The 18,433-nt window shown below is 42.2% G+C and overlaps 1 protein-coding gene across 1 annotated transcript in view; it reads left to right on the forward strand.

Annotated features, from left to right (window-relative positions):
• The window catches only part of LOC147683215 (uncharacterized), a 273,042-nt gene that overhangs the window by 197,644 nt on the left and 56,965 nt on the right, over positions 1 to 18,433 (forward strand). Inside the window, exons 9-10 of the mRNA XM_086943700.1 lie at positions 14,879 to 14,985; positions 18,033 to 18,148. Coding sequence (XP_086799826.1) covers positions 14,879 to 14,985; positions 18,033 to 18,148 — 223 coding nt within the window. The remainder of the gene's footprint in view (positions 1 to 14,878; positions 14,986 to 18,032; positions 18,149 to 18,433) is intronic.

The following is an 18,433-nucleotide window of genomic DNA, read 5'->3' on the forward strand; positions in this document are numbered from 1 at the left end:
TGTGTCGGTGGGGGCGACTCTGCAGAGATGACGCCATCAATCAGGGCCCTCAGCATCAGTGCCGCCGGAGCCCTCACACAAGCCGCCATTTTGTAAAGTCTCAGGGCGTCTCGCCAGTTGCAGACGGTGGAACAGCCGCCCCAGCCTTCGATCTGGTGGTCTCACACATTTCTCACTGTACATCCAAGCGATACCAAAACATTACCCTTTAGCTGGCTCAAAACACCAAAACAAGGACACAATCCGCTTCGGCCGATGTGTTGTCATTCCCAGCAGTGAAACAAAGAGCAACGCCGCAGTCCTCCATCGGCGAGGCAGCAATCAAGGGAGGAGGGAGGGTCCATGCAACACGGGGAACCGGCACTCCACAGCAAGAGCGGGGGCTCCTCTCGGGGCAAGATAAACGCCTCAGCAGGTGTCTGGCGCCACTCAAGTCGTCCTGACCGACGTTGCTGCGTCCATGGCGGCAGTGACCTCATGCGAGTCCCCGGCGCCGGGACCCGCACAGGCCCCGCCGACCAAAGGGCATATCTCCGCCCTCCGCGCTCGGAGAGCCGCCAGAGTCACTCCCGGCGGGTCAGGGCACATTCCGTCGTTCGGCAAACCATCGGCGGCGTCACCGCAGCAGCTGAATTAAGTGGCCGGAGGAGAAGGTCGTCGGAGCCGGGAGCCCCGGCGACCATCTTGGCCGCCGGCCTGGCTCCGCCCCCTGTAATTCTATTCTTGTGTTCCCTGAAGGACAAAGCAGCATGTAAAACTACTCTAATATTTCTTACCTTGGAAACTGGCTCAAGGGAAGAGCCAGGATCATGTGGCCACCATAAGGTGTTCCAAAAGCTGGACTTCTTCCCAAAAATAAGAACCTCAGTTTTGTCTGAATATAACTTCAGGTAATTAACAGTCATCCAGTTAACAATGGCATTCATACATTTATTGAATCTATCAGCAACCTCCTCCATGTTGCTCAGGACTAATACCACAATCTGAGTATCATCAGCATAGGCTACTGTGGCGAATCTGTAAGAGTGGATCAGCTTAGCCAAAGGCACTACTTAGATGTTGAAAAGCGTAGGGCTAAGCGATGTCCACTGAGGAACCCCACAGGGGAAGGAGAAGGATTTCGAGTTAAACTTTCCTACGGCCACCATCTTCTCTCTAGCTCCAAAGAAAGATGAAATTAGATCATGTGCTGAGACAGTTATTCCAATTTCAGTCAGGCGTTCTAAGAGATTGATGTGACTGACTGTGTCAAAAGCAGCAGAAAATCCAAAAGGACTACCACTGCTCTCTCACCGGCACAACCCCCTTCTCCCCCATTTGTTAATGGCCGAGGTTTGGGGATGGGGTCCCCGGAGCTAAAATCGGACTTGGGAGGGGGTGCTTTCTTGTCATCTGCTGCAAAGATCAGAGATTGTGTTTTAAACTTTTAAAAATTGTAAGTATGTAAATTTACCTAGAAACCCCACAGTTTGGCCCCGCCTCATATACATTAGCGGTATGCTATGTCTTCCCGTCCTTTTCCCAAGATGATGGACAGCTTACTAGAAGGTTCCCTGGAATACGTTTCCCGACGATTTTGGAGATGAGGTCTTGATGCCTAGGAATACGATCACATCTGCGCCAAACAAATAAGCACTTACTTCTGCAAAGTACAAATCATCTACAAGTGTTTTCTCTGCAGTTCTTCCTTGGAAAGTTATCTAGTGAAGATGCTTGTGGAACAATCACATTGGCTAAGTTAAAGACACACACTGACACATTTCCTTGGCGTCCTTTATGCAGCTGTAGTGTATGAGATGCACTATACATTTACCCAATGACGTAGGACTTACTAATTAGCCAGAAGAAAGTAGTTCACTTAAGTAGAGGTGTTGCACAAAATAGTGACCACTTCTTGGATAAATACGCTGGACAGGATTGATTCTGGTATGATGCTCATTCCAAAGAAATTAAACCTCAATGGGAAGTACTTACAGATATAAACCAAGCAGGTGCCCGAGTTGAAACTCCACTTCTGTATAGTACTAATCATTCTAACTTTGTGTGTATGGCAAGGCAAAGCAAGTGTGTTTGCTCTGCATTTCCATGTGAAAAGCTTAAGCATGGGCGGAAAATCCGTTCCGCTCGCGGATTTTGCGGATTTTCGATAAATTTGCAATCCGTGAGATTCGCGAATTTCCCGCAAAATCCGTGAGCGGAACGGATTGGGTCAAAAGTTCAAGCTGAAGTTTTGTAACTCTTTTAGAATGGCGCCGGCAAGCTGCCAGAGCCATTCTAAAATAGTTACAAAAGTCAGCTTCAACAGGAAGCTCTAATAGATAAAGTAAAGCAGGTGCTGCTTAAATTCAGTTACACAATCATTAATCACCCCAAACTTGGGGTGATTAATGATTGTGTAACTTAATTTGACCTTCAACTCCAGCACCTGCTTTACTTTATCTATTAGTGCTTCCTGTTGAAGCTATTTGCAGCTATTTTAGAATGGCGCTGGCAGCTTGCCGGCGCCATTCTAAGTGGGGCTGAGGGCAGAAGGGCACAAAAGTGGGACAGAGGGCAGAAGGGGACAAAAAATGAGTGCGGCAGAGGGCAGAAAAGCACAGAAACGAGTGGTACAGAGGGCAGATGGGCATAAAAAACGAGAGGGTGGCAGTGATTAACCAGCAAAAAAAAACCCCCCCGCGAAAACGCAAAGCGCCTCGCGAACACCCGCGAACACACAAAGTGCCCCGCAAAAACCTGCAAACTCGCAAAAATAAAATAATCCGCAAATTTGCGCTAATTCGCGAATTTTGCGGATTGCGAATTTGCAAATCCGCAAATTTGCGGATTGCGAATTCGCAAAATTCGCCCATGCTTAGAAAAGCTATCTGTAATCTGTGATGGAGGGTTTTGCATCCTTGCTTTTTACAATTGTAATATCTCATGTAGTGACTTTGATGAAGGGGTTCTTTCTTGTCATCTGCTGTGAGAGCAGAGTCCATGGTTCTCCCTTTTAAATGCCTTAAGTAATGTCCAAAATTCATAGCACAACTCACACAGCCACTCAAAGACACACAGGTACTCACACAGCCAATCGCAGACCCAAACAGCCACTCACACACCCACTCACAGCCCCATAGCACCACTAACAGACCCAGTCACAGATCCACATGGGCACTCACACAACCACTCACAAACCCACACAGGTACTCAGACCCACCAAGGCACTCAGACCCACACACCCACTCAAACACCCACTCAAACATCCACTCAAACACCCACTCTCAGACCTACTCACAAATCTACTGACAGACCCACTCAGACACTCTCACACCCACTCACAGAACTACTGAGACACTCATTCACTCACTCACACACTCACTGTCAAAGGTTAGTGGTTATAGTTAAGAAATAAAATACAAAAAACCCTTAGAAATGTACTTAAAAAAACAAAGTTACAGGGATGTTATAGTTAGGAAACATCATTTTAAAAATCCTTAGAAATTGACTGAAATTCACTGAAAAAACAAAGGTTACAGGTACATTATAGTTAGGCTCAGATTTCACTCACAAAACCATTGAAATTCAGCAGTCATAGTTATCTGAGCTAACTATAACTTGCATACTGCAATGTACTGCTTATGACCTCACATATTACATCAATCATGACATGGTCAGTGACATCACTGATGACATCATCCACAGAACCACTCACACCTCTATACAACCTTCCATGTACCCACTCACATGACCACTCACATACCTATTCAAGATCCATAGAAGTACTCAAATTTCACTTACTCATCTATAGAGCCACTCTGACACCCACTCACTCACTCATACAGGCACTCACACAACCATTCACTCACCTATAAAATACTCATACAACCAGTCACTTACCCATACAGCCACTCACAGAGTTACACACTCACCCAAACAGTCACTCACTCGCCCACATATGCACATATATATCCACTCACACACCCACTCACTCACACATGCAGCCTCCCTACACAGCCACTCACTCACATACTCCCTCACACACCCAAACAACTATTTACTTACCCACTCTCACATCCATGCAAGCAATAACACATCTGGTCACTCACCCGTACATCCATTTACACAAACATTTACTTTATAACACAGCCACTCAGACACCAATTCACTAAAGCAAACAGCAACTCAAACAGCCATTCACTCACTCATACAGCCATTTACACAGCCAGTCACTCACTTATATAGCCATTCAGACACCCACACACTCACCCAGTCCCTACGTACCAACTCATACAACCCTTCACCCATCCATACAGCGTGTCACACTCATCAACATAGTCACTCACACAGGCACTCACTCACCCACACAGCTACTCGGTAAACAGACAAAATATCGACTCCAAAATATCGACTGGACATAATATCGACTTTAAAATATAGACTGGACAAAATATCGACTGGACAGAATATCGACTACAAAAATATCGTTTTTAAGGTAAGTGAAGTAATATCGACTGTATAAAATATAGATAGCAAAAATATCGAATTTTTAATGATATATAATACTTTATAGTGTATATTTATGTAATAATATGTGTGAAAAGTGTGTATTAATGTTATAAAATATTTTATTAAATGAATTTTGTTTTTATAATAATTGCGTAATGTAATTCTGTAGCGGGTTGTGGGTTTATAGGGGAATAGGGTGGGAAGTAATTTAATAATAATTAATTAATTAATATATGTTTGTAAATATTTTTAATTAATAATTAATTGACAATTAATTAATATTAATTAGTTAATTAATTAATATAATTTAGTACATATTTTTTTTAGTAATTAATTGGTAATTAATTATTTGTAATTAGTTAATTACATTAATTAGAGTAAATTTAACATATATATAATTTTGTGTTATTGTAAAGTAATTAATTGGGGTAAAATAATATTAATTATTAAATTAATTACAGGTAATGTGCTAATATATTTACTTTATTGTTATTGTTAATTAATAATTAATTGGTAATTAAATAATATTGATTAATTTTGGGTAAAGGGGCATTTTTAGGGTTCAGGGTCAGTTTTCAGTTTTAGGGTAAAGGGGCATTTTTAGGGTTCAGGGTCAGTTTTCAGTTTTTGGGTAAAGGGGTATTTTTAGGGTTCATGGTCAGTTTTCAGTTTTAGGGTAAAGGGGTATTTTTAGGGTTCAGGGTCAGTTTTCAGTTTTAGGGTAATGGGGTATTTTTAGGGTTCAGGGTCAGTTTTCAGTTTGTGGGTAAAGGGGTATTTTTAGGGTTCAGGGTCAGTTTTCAGTTTTTGGGTAAAGGGGTATTTTTAGGGTTTACGGTCAGTTTTTAGTTTTTGGGTAAAGGGGTATTTTTAGGGTTCAGGGTCAGTTTTGGGTTTTTGGGTAAAGGGGTATGTTTAGGGTTTAGGGTCGGTTTTGGGTTTTTGGGTAAAGGGGTATTTTTAGGGTTCAGGGTCAGTTTTTAGTATCTTATTTAATTATAGTATGTTAATATATATATATGTTTTAACAAATAATATTGTAAAAAAATGTTTTATTACTTTCATTTATTATTTAATTATTATAAGTTAATGTAAGTATTTTTAAATATATTTTAGTAATTACATTTTAATATTAATTTAATTTAACACTGTTTTTTATAAAGTCGATATTTTTTACAACTATATTATTGTAAACAATATTTTGTACTCGATATTTTTGTACTTACCTGTTTGTAGATACAAACTCGATATTTTGACTGTCGATATTTTGTCCACAATATTTTTGCTAGTCGATATTTTGACACTCGATATTATTTCAGTGATCCCAGCTACTCATATCCCTACTTATACACCCATACAGTCACTCACACACCCACTCATCCACCCACATCAGCACCTAGACACCTACTCACAGACATATACACACACTCACACCGCCACTCACATAATATATGTTAGAAATAGTATCACTCATTAGAAGTATAGAAAGTATACTGTTATATCTTATGTGGTACCTTGGTATATATGTTTAACAACACATAAAGTTTTAGAAAAAACACACACTCACTGGATGATGTAATGCATCATGTAATTTGAAATGTCATCTGTGATGTCACTGACCATGTCATGAGTTATGTAAAATGTGAGGTCATAAGCAGTGCATTGTGGGGCGTAAGTTATAGTTAGGGCAGGTAACAATAACTGCTGAATTTTACTGGTTTTGTACAAGTTAAATATGAGCCTAACTATAACGTTCCTGTAACCTTTGTTTTTTTTAGTGAACATATATGTATATATATATATATATGCTCATCTGTACTGTGCCCAATATGTTCCCCTTTAAAAATTCACTTCTAGTGACTCCACTGTAAAGATGGGCAGGTTAATCAGCTTTAAAGTCCTTTCTTGATTCTTTCAGCTATCTCCTGCTGCTAGCTGACTCTGCCTGTAGTTTATTAGAATAGAGGGGAAAGTAGCACATGCTGTTTCCTAACAAAGAGAAGGAGAGGACAAACAGCACATATTCCCTGAGACGGCCTTCAGAATGTATTCTTTTCTACACCCACCCCTTTTCACTCTGGTACAAAAAGGCTTCATTCATAGAAGAAAGCGCCTGGTACAGGGAGCGGTCTTCTTATAAGGTCAACTGGCAACATTATTGCTGAAGTTGCCCTGTATTTATTTTTTGACAACATTTTAATAAAACATGTTTATTGAATGTCGATTTAGAACAGACTGAGCGTGTTTCCTTTTCCAAAATCAAGCTGGCCAAAATTCATTACAAGGTTGAAGGAAAATAGTTTTCACAGTGGGACTTTTGTTCTGCTGTTTCCACCCACTGGCACTGTGTAGTACAGTCTTGAGGTGAAGCATTATGTTGTTGTTCCAGGAAGAGACAATTTGTGACACACTGCTACAAACATAAAGTACCTATTGCTTTACAGGTATAAGAAAAAACCTTCCACTTGCATTACAAGGTTTGGAAAAGAGTCTCCTTTGATCTATCTGGGAGCACCCACTGCAATGGCAGGTGCAGGACATTTGGGAAAGAGGAGAAGCCGTGGCTTTAAGTGGGCCGGGTCCCTCTAGATCTCCACTTTAGTAGAAATTAAAAACGGACATTCAAACGGGTCCTTACGAGGTCATATATCATTGCACTTTACTGGTAAAAACACTGATTGATTTCTGAACAATGAATGTAAAAAAAGTTTAGGGATTCCATGTCCACGATGTTGTTCCTTTTCATGCTTTACTTAGTCTTCCACTCCTTAAGAGCGTTTAATATTTCCAGCATGTTGTGTTCTGTATTTTCTTCGTGTAGTGTACGTACATATTTTGAACTGAGTGAGCTCCAGGTGTTTATAAAGGTCCATATTTGAGAGGTCTGGAGATGAGGCTGAAGGCAATGCAAGTTTCTCACAGTGCCTGTCAGTGGGTCAAAAAAGGTGGTGTGAATACATAGTCATCCAATCCTTGACCTCTCTGCAGAGCACACAGAACAATGGTCATGTATTCCAGCTGCAATTGTTATTCTGTGCAAATGTATGTGAAGGAAGATTACAGTTGACAAAATATTTACAAAGCAATAGTAAAAGAAAATGAAGTGCTTACAGGAGAGTGGAGTGTTGTGTGTGTTGGGGGGTAGGGAAGGAGATTTGAGGAAATGCATTGAGGAGAGATAAAACAGGGTGCTAATTAGAATGAGGCGTAAGATATGCAGAAGAAGGAGATATGGAGAGAAAATGGACATACATGTCTAACATAGAATTAACATAACAGGAGTGATTGAGACACTCTGAAGACCACTACCTCTTCCACACGCATAAGTAATATTTATTTAGTTTCACAATTTCTGAATTGATATGTTTTCAGTAATAATTATTTACCACAAACTCAGCTTCTAATTTATCTTAAACAACTAACAATCATTGAAAAAGCCAATAGTCTTGGCTGGTTTTAGGTGTATATCAGTTGTTGGGTTATATATCTGGATGCAATAACAGAAAGCTCAGAGAGGCACCAAAATACCAGTTGGGCTGCACACTGCGGGAGCCACAGAACTGTAGCTACTGTGTTAAAGCCATCCCCTTAATTACACAGGCCAACCCATTCTGGAGACCTCCTCACCCCCCACACCCTTTTATCAGCCCACTTAAAGCCCGGGGTGAAGCAGCTCAGAGTACGATTTGGACAACCACTGGAAAGACAGTATTAGTATTAGAAAACATTATCATGTATGCTGTATGTGAGCACTTGTGTTTGTCAGCAGGCGTACAAGTGTTTTGCAGGCTAATTTGCATGTGTTAGTACAGTGGTCTTCAAAGTTCTTAATGCCGTGCCATGCATCCATGTTAAAAAGAAACATCATCGGGCCACCTCAATTTTCACAATGATTCTGTTAAATTTGCAATGTTTAAATATGTATTAACATAGTTAAACATTGCAGTTAAGTTATGTTACCCCTTTTACACACACACTCACAGTCAGGATATAAATGACAAAATATGTTAGTGAGGCCCATTACAAAGTGGCTTACTGCCACTGATTTCTTATCACTTAAAACAAAGAATGATGCTTCTCTTATCCAGAGCCTGGCGCACCCCCCCCTGAGATCACTTAAGCCCCCCCCCCCGTTTGAAAACTTCTGTGTTAATATATAAGAGCTTAGTGCCCACTACCCACCAGGATAATATGCTGGCCTTGGCACAGTGAAGGTTATTTTTGGCAACTTTTAGCCATCCATGGTATGCTGCTCATTGCTCACTACAGTAAACTCTGCGCCTCATGTAATGGTGTTATTTCTTGAAAAAGTAGGCATTCATGGCATTATGCCCAATTCCCACCCAAGGTAAAAAGCTAGTTCTTGCATGGTGGTTGAATTTCTGGACAACCAAGGTAAAATGCTGTCACTGCACTCTCTTCCAGCTAATTATCCACTCATTGCCCTATTAGATCTTGAGGCCAAGTTATATGCCCGGTGTCTTCTCAGGTCGCTAGAAAAATGGGTAGCAGAAAACAACATTCTATCATATTTCCAAACTGGGTTTCGACCCTCGGCCTCTACAATAGATAACATCACCACTCTAGCTATCCTGAGTCAACAAGCAGCACAGAAAATCATCTCCCTCTTTATTGCTGCTTTATAGACTACAGCACTGCCTTTGATAAAGTGTCTCATAACACCTTATGGAGGAAATTAGATAAGGGGGGATCCCTCAGAGTCTGTTAGGAGCCCTTATCTCTTTGCATAAGAACACATGGGTACAAGTTAAAACTGGCCCTAAGACAGTCTCTGCAAAAAGTCCTACCTCAGATGGCCTAAAGCAAGGTTGCGTTCTCGCCCCCCTCTTGTTCAACCTTTACACCGCTGACCTGGGAACATTCCTGGAGAAAAGCAATCTCCTTCCGCCAAAACTGGGCCTTCCAAAAACGAACCTGCACATTTTGCAATATGCTGACAATATTGTTATAATGGACCAGGCACAATATGGCCTCCAACGAGCTTTAAGCAGGCTCCACAAATATAATACTGCTAACGCTCTAAAAATCAAACAGGAAAAGACGAAGGTTTTTATATTTGGCCCTGCAAGAACAAGAAAAATTTAAGGTGGAACATTGGGCCCACAAAGATCAAAACATCAAAATATAATTACCTGGGGGGCTGGTTTAGCGAGTCCTCTAGACAATCAGCTCACCTAGCCGCCTTGAAAAAGAGAGCTGGAGCAATAACATACTCTCTGACCCGACTTAACCAGTCCCTGAGTAGTCCTTCTGCAGAACCCATTCTGAAGGTGATTAAAGCCACTCTTCTCCCCGCCTTAAACTATGGGCATCAGGCCTTCCCTGGCACATGCTCGGCAAGTCTCGACCACGCCCAGGTTTCCATTTATAACAAAATATTCCATCTTCCGAATTTCATCCACAGGGCAAGACTACGACTGGAGCTGGGCCTTCAAAGACAATCTATTTTTTGTGAGGCTGATACCCTGAAATAATTTATAAGGACACTAAAAGCAGCAGACAACACCCTAAAAGCCCGGTTAAAAGAAACTCTTGCCAGCCCTGGGAATCCGTGGAATCATCAAATCATAAAGGTCATAAGATTGCTAGACATCGATAACTCATTACTAACACTATTCCATACACAGTCTGGAAAAAGGTTATCAATAAACAGGCCAGACACATTTCCCACCGGATGGACACCCAGGCTCTAAAAACATCAACTGTCTTGCTTCCCCTGAACACCTCATACCTCCCTGGGGTACCTCAATCTTACCTCCTAGAAAATTTGAACTCAGTGGCTCGGAAGAACATAATGTTCATGCGTCTTCTAGGACTGCGCTCCACTGCCTTCAACCAATGGGCTCCAACAAGTGAGGAGGGGGCCTGCAGACTGTGCAACTACAGGTCCGAATCACTGTTGCATCTTCTGTGCTGTTGTCCCACCCTTGACGCTCCCAGATGACTTCTTTTAAAACCCCTATATTTAAAATGGGGCATTAGAACATGTTGGGAGGCATCGGCCCTTTGCTTTACCTCCTTAGACACTCAAGTGCTTGTAAGGACTGGAAAATATGTGAGACTCCTGGAGAATCTCTTTTTACCCTCCTTGGCCCCTGCTCTTCCAGCCCCCCCCCAAAAAAAACTTATCAGAGACTTTTTTCGTCCATTGCTCTAGTATTCCTGTACTAATTTATTTTATTTTAGGCCTTGGAATCCTGTTATGTGATTACAATGGTAACTACAAGATTGCCTTTTTAGTTATATGTATAGGAACTTAAACCTTGACGGTTTTCTTAGTTTTTGCTTTTAACCTAATACTTGCGCTATGTTGACACTCTATAGCAATGGTTTTAATTAACTGTGCTAATTTAATAGAAACCTTTAAACCACTGTACAATTGTGGTAATCCCTGGTTATTTGTGGGGACAGAGTGGGCTAAAGAACGGTGATGGATTAAACCCAGATCTTTTGACTGGGTGTGAGTGTTTGATTGATTCAGATACTCCGTCCATCACCACCCCCTTTTGTATCACTTGGAGAATCTGGTCACGGTCCCTATAATTAAGCACTCTGGCAACTTTAGTACGAGGCGGTATACCAGGCACTCTGCTCCTGGTGGGAACTCTATGAGCCCTCTTGATACAAAAGGTTTCAGTTACTCTTCCTGCTGGCATCAGTAATCGCAGCCATGATTCTATAAACAGCATCGCGTTTTGGCCTTTTGTGTTTTCTGGCATCCCTATAATACGAACCTTGTTGCGGCTCGACCACCCTTCTGCGTCCTCCACTCGTTCTTGCAGGGATGTAATCTGGTACTGTAGGCGTTCCAGTGTAGAAGAGTGTTCTTTCTGCTTCTGGATCAATTCTTGCACTTCTGCTTTATTGGTGCACACTTTATCTGCAAGGTTTTTGTGGTCATCTCTGATTAGGGCAACTTCTGTGGTTAGTGAACTCAGCTGCTGTTCCATTAATGCACGGGATTGCCGTATTTCTTGTAAAATGAGGTCCAGCTTATCCGGCTGTGGACTTTCTGCGGTGGGAGGGACCATGTCTGTGGGTGCATTGGCGGAGGGGATATTAGTGTCCTCAGTGTCCTTATTTCTCCCTTTTGCGAGTCCAATTGTAATCTAGCGCTTATGATTGACTATGGTGTAGACTTTTGGTTAATGCAGTGCTACTGGGAGGTGCACGCTCCAGCAGTCTTCCTCCCCAAGGAGATATGGCTTTCCTTCTAGCTCCGTTCCAATGCTTTATTCAGTGGGTTCCTACTGCCAGGCTATACCATCTGAGCATTGGTTTCCATTCAGGCGCACCTCTTGGGGTATAGTCTTCTGCTCACTATATTTAGTGTGTGACTGGTAGTCCCAGGCGGGCCGTATTCAAGTCAGGCATCTTTGTGGTTATACGATGAAGGTATCCCAGTGTTGTCGAGTGTCAAGGACCTGAATATGTGCCAAGTGATATTGTATAAAATGAGTTCTGCATAGGCCCACATACGAGTATAGTTACAGTGCTATCATGGAGGGGGGTCGGGTCCTGTTTGTCCCCACCCTGCCACATCAAAGTGCAGGTATGTTTCTGTTAGGGCGCCCGTGTTGGTTCACCGCAAGCACCAGGGTCGGTTGACGGGGACACAGCAATGGTGTACTCCCTCTGGGGGGCCCCTCACTCACCCAGCCGGTGGGTATTATCGCCCTGTGATTCTTTTGGCGTGTTGGCAACAATGCGTGTACCAGGCCCTGCCGCAACCGCCCGTTCGTTTACAGCACAGTGAGTATGAAATCTGTGTTTGGGCGCTAGAAAGAGGAACCAGTACAAGTGCGTCACAGTCTGGCCGCGCGCATCAACTCCTGGTAGGCATTGGAGAAGCTGGGGGGAATTATAGCAATGTCCGCCTCCTGCTCCTCGGAAAGTCCCTCTTTTTCCCAGTCGGTAGGTGCAATTACCGTATGTGTCCCTTGTATCGTAACAGCTAATGGCAATAGGCCCAGTGTCCAGCCTCCTTGCATTCAGGTTAGGTCTCTCACCTACTTCTCCAGGGGAACCGTGCGTACGGGCCAGGTCAGCTCAGCCCGGTACTTCCAGTCAGCTCTGCAGTAAGTAGGGTCTTTCGTCAGTGTGTCAGCTGCATTAGGTACCTTTCTTTTGGTGTTATGCAGTCCTACCAATCCTGCCACTTGAGTGAACCCTAAACAGGCCTCAGATGCAAGTCGTTGGCAGTGACCCACGGCCTCCGGCTCGTCGATCTCTCCTCGTCTTTGGTGCTCTGGAGGTGAGGGCGCTTATTGGGGGACAGTGACAAGCGGGACCCATCGTTGTCCGGATGCAAGGCTGATGTCTTCTCCGCTTCAGGCAGAGATTTGATCCGCCATTTTGGTGCCGCCTCAGTGTCTGAGTATTGCTGTGTGAGCGTGTGCAGGATTTGGGCGCTGCCAAAGAAGATATGCAATCCTCAGGGTCTACCAGTTGTCCATGCTAGCTATTGTCGGCCGATGTCATGTATTATCGAGTCATACTGCGGGATGTCGGGCCCCGGGATGGGAGCCCCACAATTATGCGACTGCCATGTTCGGCAGTTAGCCATGCCCCCTCATTCCTAGCAGTATAATGTTAACTTGTCACACTATTGTGGGCATTCATTGAACAAAAATTGTACCCAACGCTGGCATAAGGTTCATCCTGGCAGTGTGGTAGTAAGTCCCTGGCGTGTTGTGGCGTTTGTGGCACAATTGCTGTATTTCTTAACATATTGTGGACATCCATGACACAGTGCTGACCACACCTGCTAGAATGCTAGCCCATAAATTATGGTGGTATTTTACAAATTGTGGGCTTGCTGGGTTTGCTGGGGCCCACCTTGGCATAATGCTTAATTTGGCTAAATAGTGGTAACTCATTGTATTTACTAGGCAGCCATGGTGGTGCAAAGGCACAAACGTAATTACGTTTGAAAACTTTGAGGTTCAAGTAAGCTTAGAAAAGAGAGTAACAAGTGAACATATGTAATATGTAGGCCAGCGTTACTGTGTAATCCTCACTCCACAACCCAGGAAAAATACTTATTTGCCAAATGCCTGGATTCAGGAGAGAGGCAGGGCAATGTGAGTCCTATTACATTTGCACTCTACTCTTCCTTCAATCACTAAGACAACAGATAATAGAAAGTGCAGTCCCATTCTTGTGGCTATTTATATGGCATAAAGGCCTCAGAATAGTACAGGGAGTGATGCTGATAAGCTGCACCTTTAGTATTTAAAAAAAATCTAACTCAAAGCTCATAGTGCTGTTATTGTTGCCAGACACCGTGATTTTTCTATCAGGACAGAAAGGAACGGCATGACTCGGGGATACTGCATGTTTTGTTTAGTGGTACTTAATCTATCTAATTAATGAGATCATGCCATACCAATGATATACGGTTTGTTGAAGTTGACAGATGCCAATTTAATTGACACTACGGCCCACATAACAGCATACCTTTCAAATGGCGGTATGTGTAATAACTCGTGTTTCCGGAAAAAATGGCATTGTGTATTTTGCAGAAAAAACGATTACCCTAAATATTCGCCAGGTTAATTTTCGCAGGTTGACTCCGCTAAAACTAACTGGGGGAAAAAGGCCCAGTAGATATCGGGACAAGTGGATTTTGGTGCACTGAGCACCACATTCACACGTTATGCCCCATTTTTGTAATCACAACTCAAAAGATGTGACATTTATTGCACCCTACAAATGTTAAGCACCTCAGTATTGGATTTTGTCCGGCACATTAATTATCACTTCCCTCACAAGGGCATTAGTAATATGGGTCTTTGTCTTACTAGGAGTTCCTACAATGTGTTGCTGTTGTGTGAAAAAGAGAGAAACTGCCATTGTTAAAGCATTGCCATAGCCACTAATTCCAGATCTAGATTTGTGCAAATGTGATACCAGCCCTGTTGCTGGTACTTCTGTTGGACTTATTTTGCACTGGCATTTGATAATTGCTCCAGTTAGGACACCCCGTTCAATAAATACATTTTTGATTCTTAACACTAAAGACTATTCAATCAATTCAATTCAAAAATCTTTATTCGAATTTCAGAAATTCATAAAAACAATCTCATATACAAAATATCATAAAAATTCTCATTTAAAACTTTACAGATTAACATTTACAAGTTTCCGGATTTAGGCAACAGATTATTGTGGCAATTAAAATGAAACAGATGTTCAAGGACTTTCCATCATTTTGCGAACACGGGTAATAAGTCTCAAAAGACTATTCTTATAACCACTGTAATCAGTTTAATTTGCGAGTTGTATTCTAAGATAATATTGTGTATTGCATGTTGTGCATTGGTCGCATTGTGAAATTAAATGTTTTAGTTTGTCTTATTTCTTCTAGTCTGATAATGTATTCAGATACCCTTAAGGAACTGGACCTAGACGATAACAGCATTGGAGAGCTGCCGGCACGCGATATTCTTGAAGCACTGATAGAGAGGAAGCAAGGTGATGCGTTTATGGTTTCTTGTCCAAAAGTGGGATTATGATAAAATGTCATGGACTCACCAGGACTCCAAATGGTTTAATCTCTGTCATATCTGTTGAAATGTGCTCTAATTAATTAAATACAACAACAAATAAGGTGATAGAAGAAATCAATCAATTAATCTCTTCCACTGTCAATCACTTGGGGCCTATTCCAGTCCATTTTTACCAAGTCGTCCACTCTAGACAAAGACGAGCCATAACCAAATCAGCGTTCGTCCTGCTTCAATAGGAACAATCCAGCCAAACTGCCAGGTCCCCTGCAGACAGTAACACAAGCTACCTCGGACTGCTTTTGACCACAGACCAGGTTTTACTGGCAACCCAACTGCACACAGTTGAAGGCTGTGTACAGTGGGGGATGGCCAACTGTTGTGTGCTGGGCACAAGGCCTGACCACAGACAAGGCCCTGCAGCCAATAACCGCTGGTCATGGCTCAAAAATATTATTTGATTAGCAAAACATTGGCGCACATTTTTTACTCCTTTTTGCAAATTTGATAGTTGGGGACCAACAATGACAAAGAACATATTTTTTTCATTTATTTAACGCATAAGTATGGTCCTGAAAAGTACCTTTTTTAATTTTTAAGCTATTTTCTTTTTTCATTTTCAAGCTATTTTGAGTGATGAGCTGGTTCTTCTGAGTAGCGGCACTTTGATTTTAAACAGACATAACACACTAACATATTCACTGGATGATGTCATCAGTTTCAGTTGTCTTTAGGTTTTTGAATGTTAGTTATTCTGTCACCTAACTATGGGCCCTATTAGGATGGCGGACGTACCTGCGTCCGTCTTTCACCCCAGAGGAGGAGGGACCGTCCGCAGGGGCAGCGGCGGTCCCTCCGTGCAAATTAGGATGTGACCGCCACCCTGGCGGTCACATCCTGTATGTTTAACATTGCGGCGGGTGCTGCTTGAAGCAGCACCCGCCGCAACGATAAAAATGCATGCTTCACATTTGCATGCACAAAGCGGCAGGCACCGCGTGTTGCCTGCCGCTTTGGGCATGCAAATGCAGGGGGGTACCATAGGTACCCCCCATGTGCACCCCCGTCACCCTGGGGGCCCGCAACGGGCCCCCAAAGAAATAACCGTATGCCTTTCCACGGCGGAGAAGCCGCCGCGGAAAGGCATCTGTTCACCCCCATCCTAATATGGCTGGCGGTGTCTGTTAGACACCGCCTCCATATTAGAGCTTTTCCGCCACGGTCGTAAGGCGACTGCGGCGTAAAAGCGGCGGACGGTCTTCCTGACCCCCCAGCCATCTTAATCTGGTGGGGGGTCTTTCAAGGCTTCGCAGCGGTTTTTCCACATCCTCCGGGCCGGCAGACACTTCCGCCGGCCCGGAGGATGCGGAAAACCGCAATCCTAATGACCTCCTATGTTATTTTACCCTTTCTTTTTTTACGTGAATTTTTGTTTTTTTTAAAGTAAGTTAGGACCCTATAACCATACTTAACTATGTAATTGTAACCTTGTCTTTTCAGTGAAAACAATATATATGTATTTGTCCCCAAAAAAATATATGTATGTACATATATATATGAGTGGGTGTGTGGGTGAGTGTGTGTGTATACAGAGAGATAATGTGCTTGTGCAATTGAGCCAAATGTAAGCACAGTATTATGACATGAACTTCAAATTCAGTTGTTTTATTACACACACCTGCATTCGGGTGTAGCATTAGTCAATATTCATCGTTCAATATTTATTTTACATCCAATGTTTTTCTAATTCTAGAGTTTCACTATATCTGACAATGGCTAAATTGTACAGTAATTTCATTCCTTAGATCTCATCTCCTTCTGGGTTAGCATACTTTAATGAACCCAGTCACTTCAGTGAGTCAAACAAGAGAAACTCCTGTTAGAAAATGCATTGGTGTACATCACCTCTAATCTATGATACTCACACCTTTAGCTCAAAATTATTTTCTGTTATTTTTTTTTTGCTCCCTCCCTTTATTGACTGGCACCACTCCCAAGCACATTCAACAATTCATATATTATAAAGGTGGTGAGCAACCATATAAACAAGTGAGAAATCTGACCATACCTTCTGGAGTTTTTCTCCAAAGGTCCTAAAAGAGCATTAGCAATTAGGAAAGTGTTTTCACAATGCTTTGGGACATGCACAATAATTTACTAATTTCTCCAGAGGGTTCTGTTCTTTCATGAAGTGCATAACTAGAACCAAGCTGTATGGGCCATTACATACACCAAGTAACCACATAGGCTGCTGAAGGCTCACACAACTGCACACAATTCACCTGTGGTTCATGAAGATTAACCATGGCAGTCAACTGACCTAAGTGCATTTAAAGAACAATGTTCAATGAGATGCAAAGGATAAACAATTGAATCAGTATAGTCAAATACAAAGAGCATCATCAGGAGGAAATAATACAATGGGAAAACATCACTGGACTGTGGTTGTTCCAGGATACCTTAAACTCATTTAAAGCAATCTATGGATTAGACAACCACTGATGCTAGGGGAGGAGGCTTGCTTGAGCAGATAAGACAATGGAAAGTTCGTGGAGTGAAAAGAGGCTCCACAACTTCAGAAGAGGAATGGTAGGAATCCACTGAAAGAGCAGAGGTTGCATATTTGAATAACCTAAGAAAATAAACTGTCCTACAATAAAAGAGGTGGCACACTTTAGAGGGTGAGGAGGAGAGAAATCTACACAATGCAACTGTGTTGCTACACACACTAAGAGGGGAAGAACCCAAATAATCTTGGAAGAAACTGGAGTGAATGAAGGGGCAGACAATTGGAGCTGGCCCTCTAAATGTCATCAGTGAGATAATAGAAGTGATAGATTAAGTGATGGATTAAGAAAATGATTAGAATACTATATCATTAACGAAATCACAGAGGCTAGATGAATAGAACTGTACCAAAAAAGATGCTATGATGTTCAAGCCAACTATGGGTAGACATCAACAACTTATTTCTTTTCTCTCTCTCTCCCGCCCCCTCCTCCCTCCCTCCCTCAGGCAACCTGGATAGTTTGAAAATGAAAGTAACAGCTCAGATGTCACCGGACACCTTCCGTGCAATTTTCAAGCATGGCAAAAAGCTGAAATCCACCAAAAAGCGAAAGAAAAAGAAGGTAATTTTGAGGACTTTTAGAATATTCTTAGAGTCTGACAAATATCAATCATGCATTTTCCCTTTAGTTAATAGTCACAGGAGAGAGATCTATACCGAAGGTTAAAGACTGCTACCTGATCAAAGAAGCAAGGCACAAAGGGTGGTTTCTATCACATTAACAAGTGTTTATATTTCAAGCTACAAACCAATGGAATGCATATCAACTACAACTATACCATCAAGGTATGTATGTATATATATATATATATATATATATATATATATATATATATATATATATATA

This window comes from Lissotriton vulgaris, chromosome 11 (assembly GCF_964263255.1).
Source record: "Lissotriton vulgaris chromosome 11, aLisVul1.2, whole genome shotgun sequence".
NCBI lineage: Eukaryota > Metazoa > Chordata > Amphibia > Caudata > Salamandridae > Lissotriton > Lissotriton vulgaris.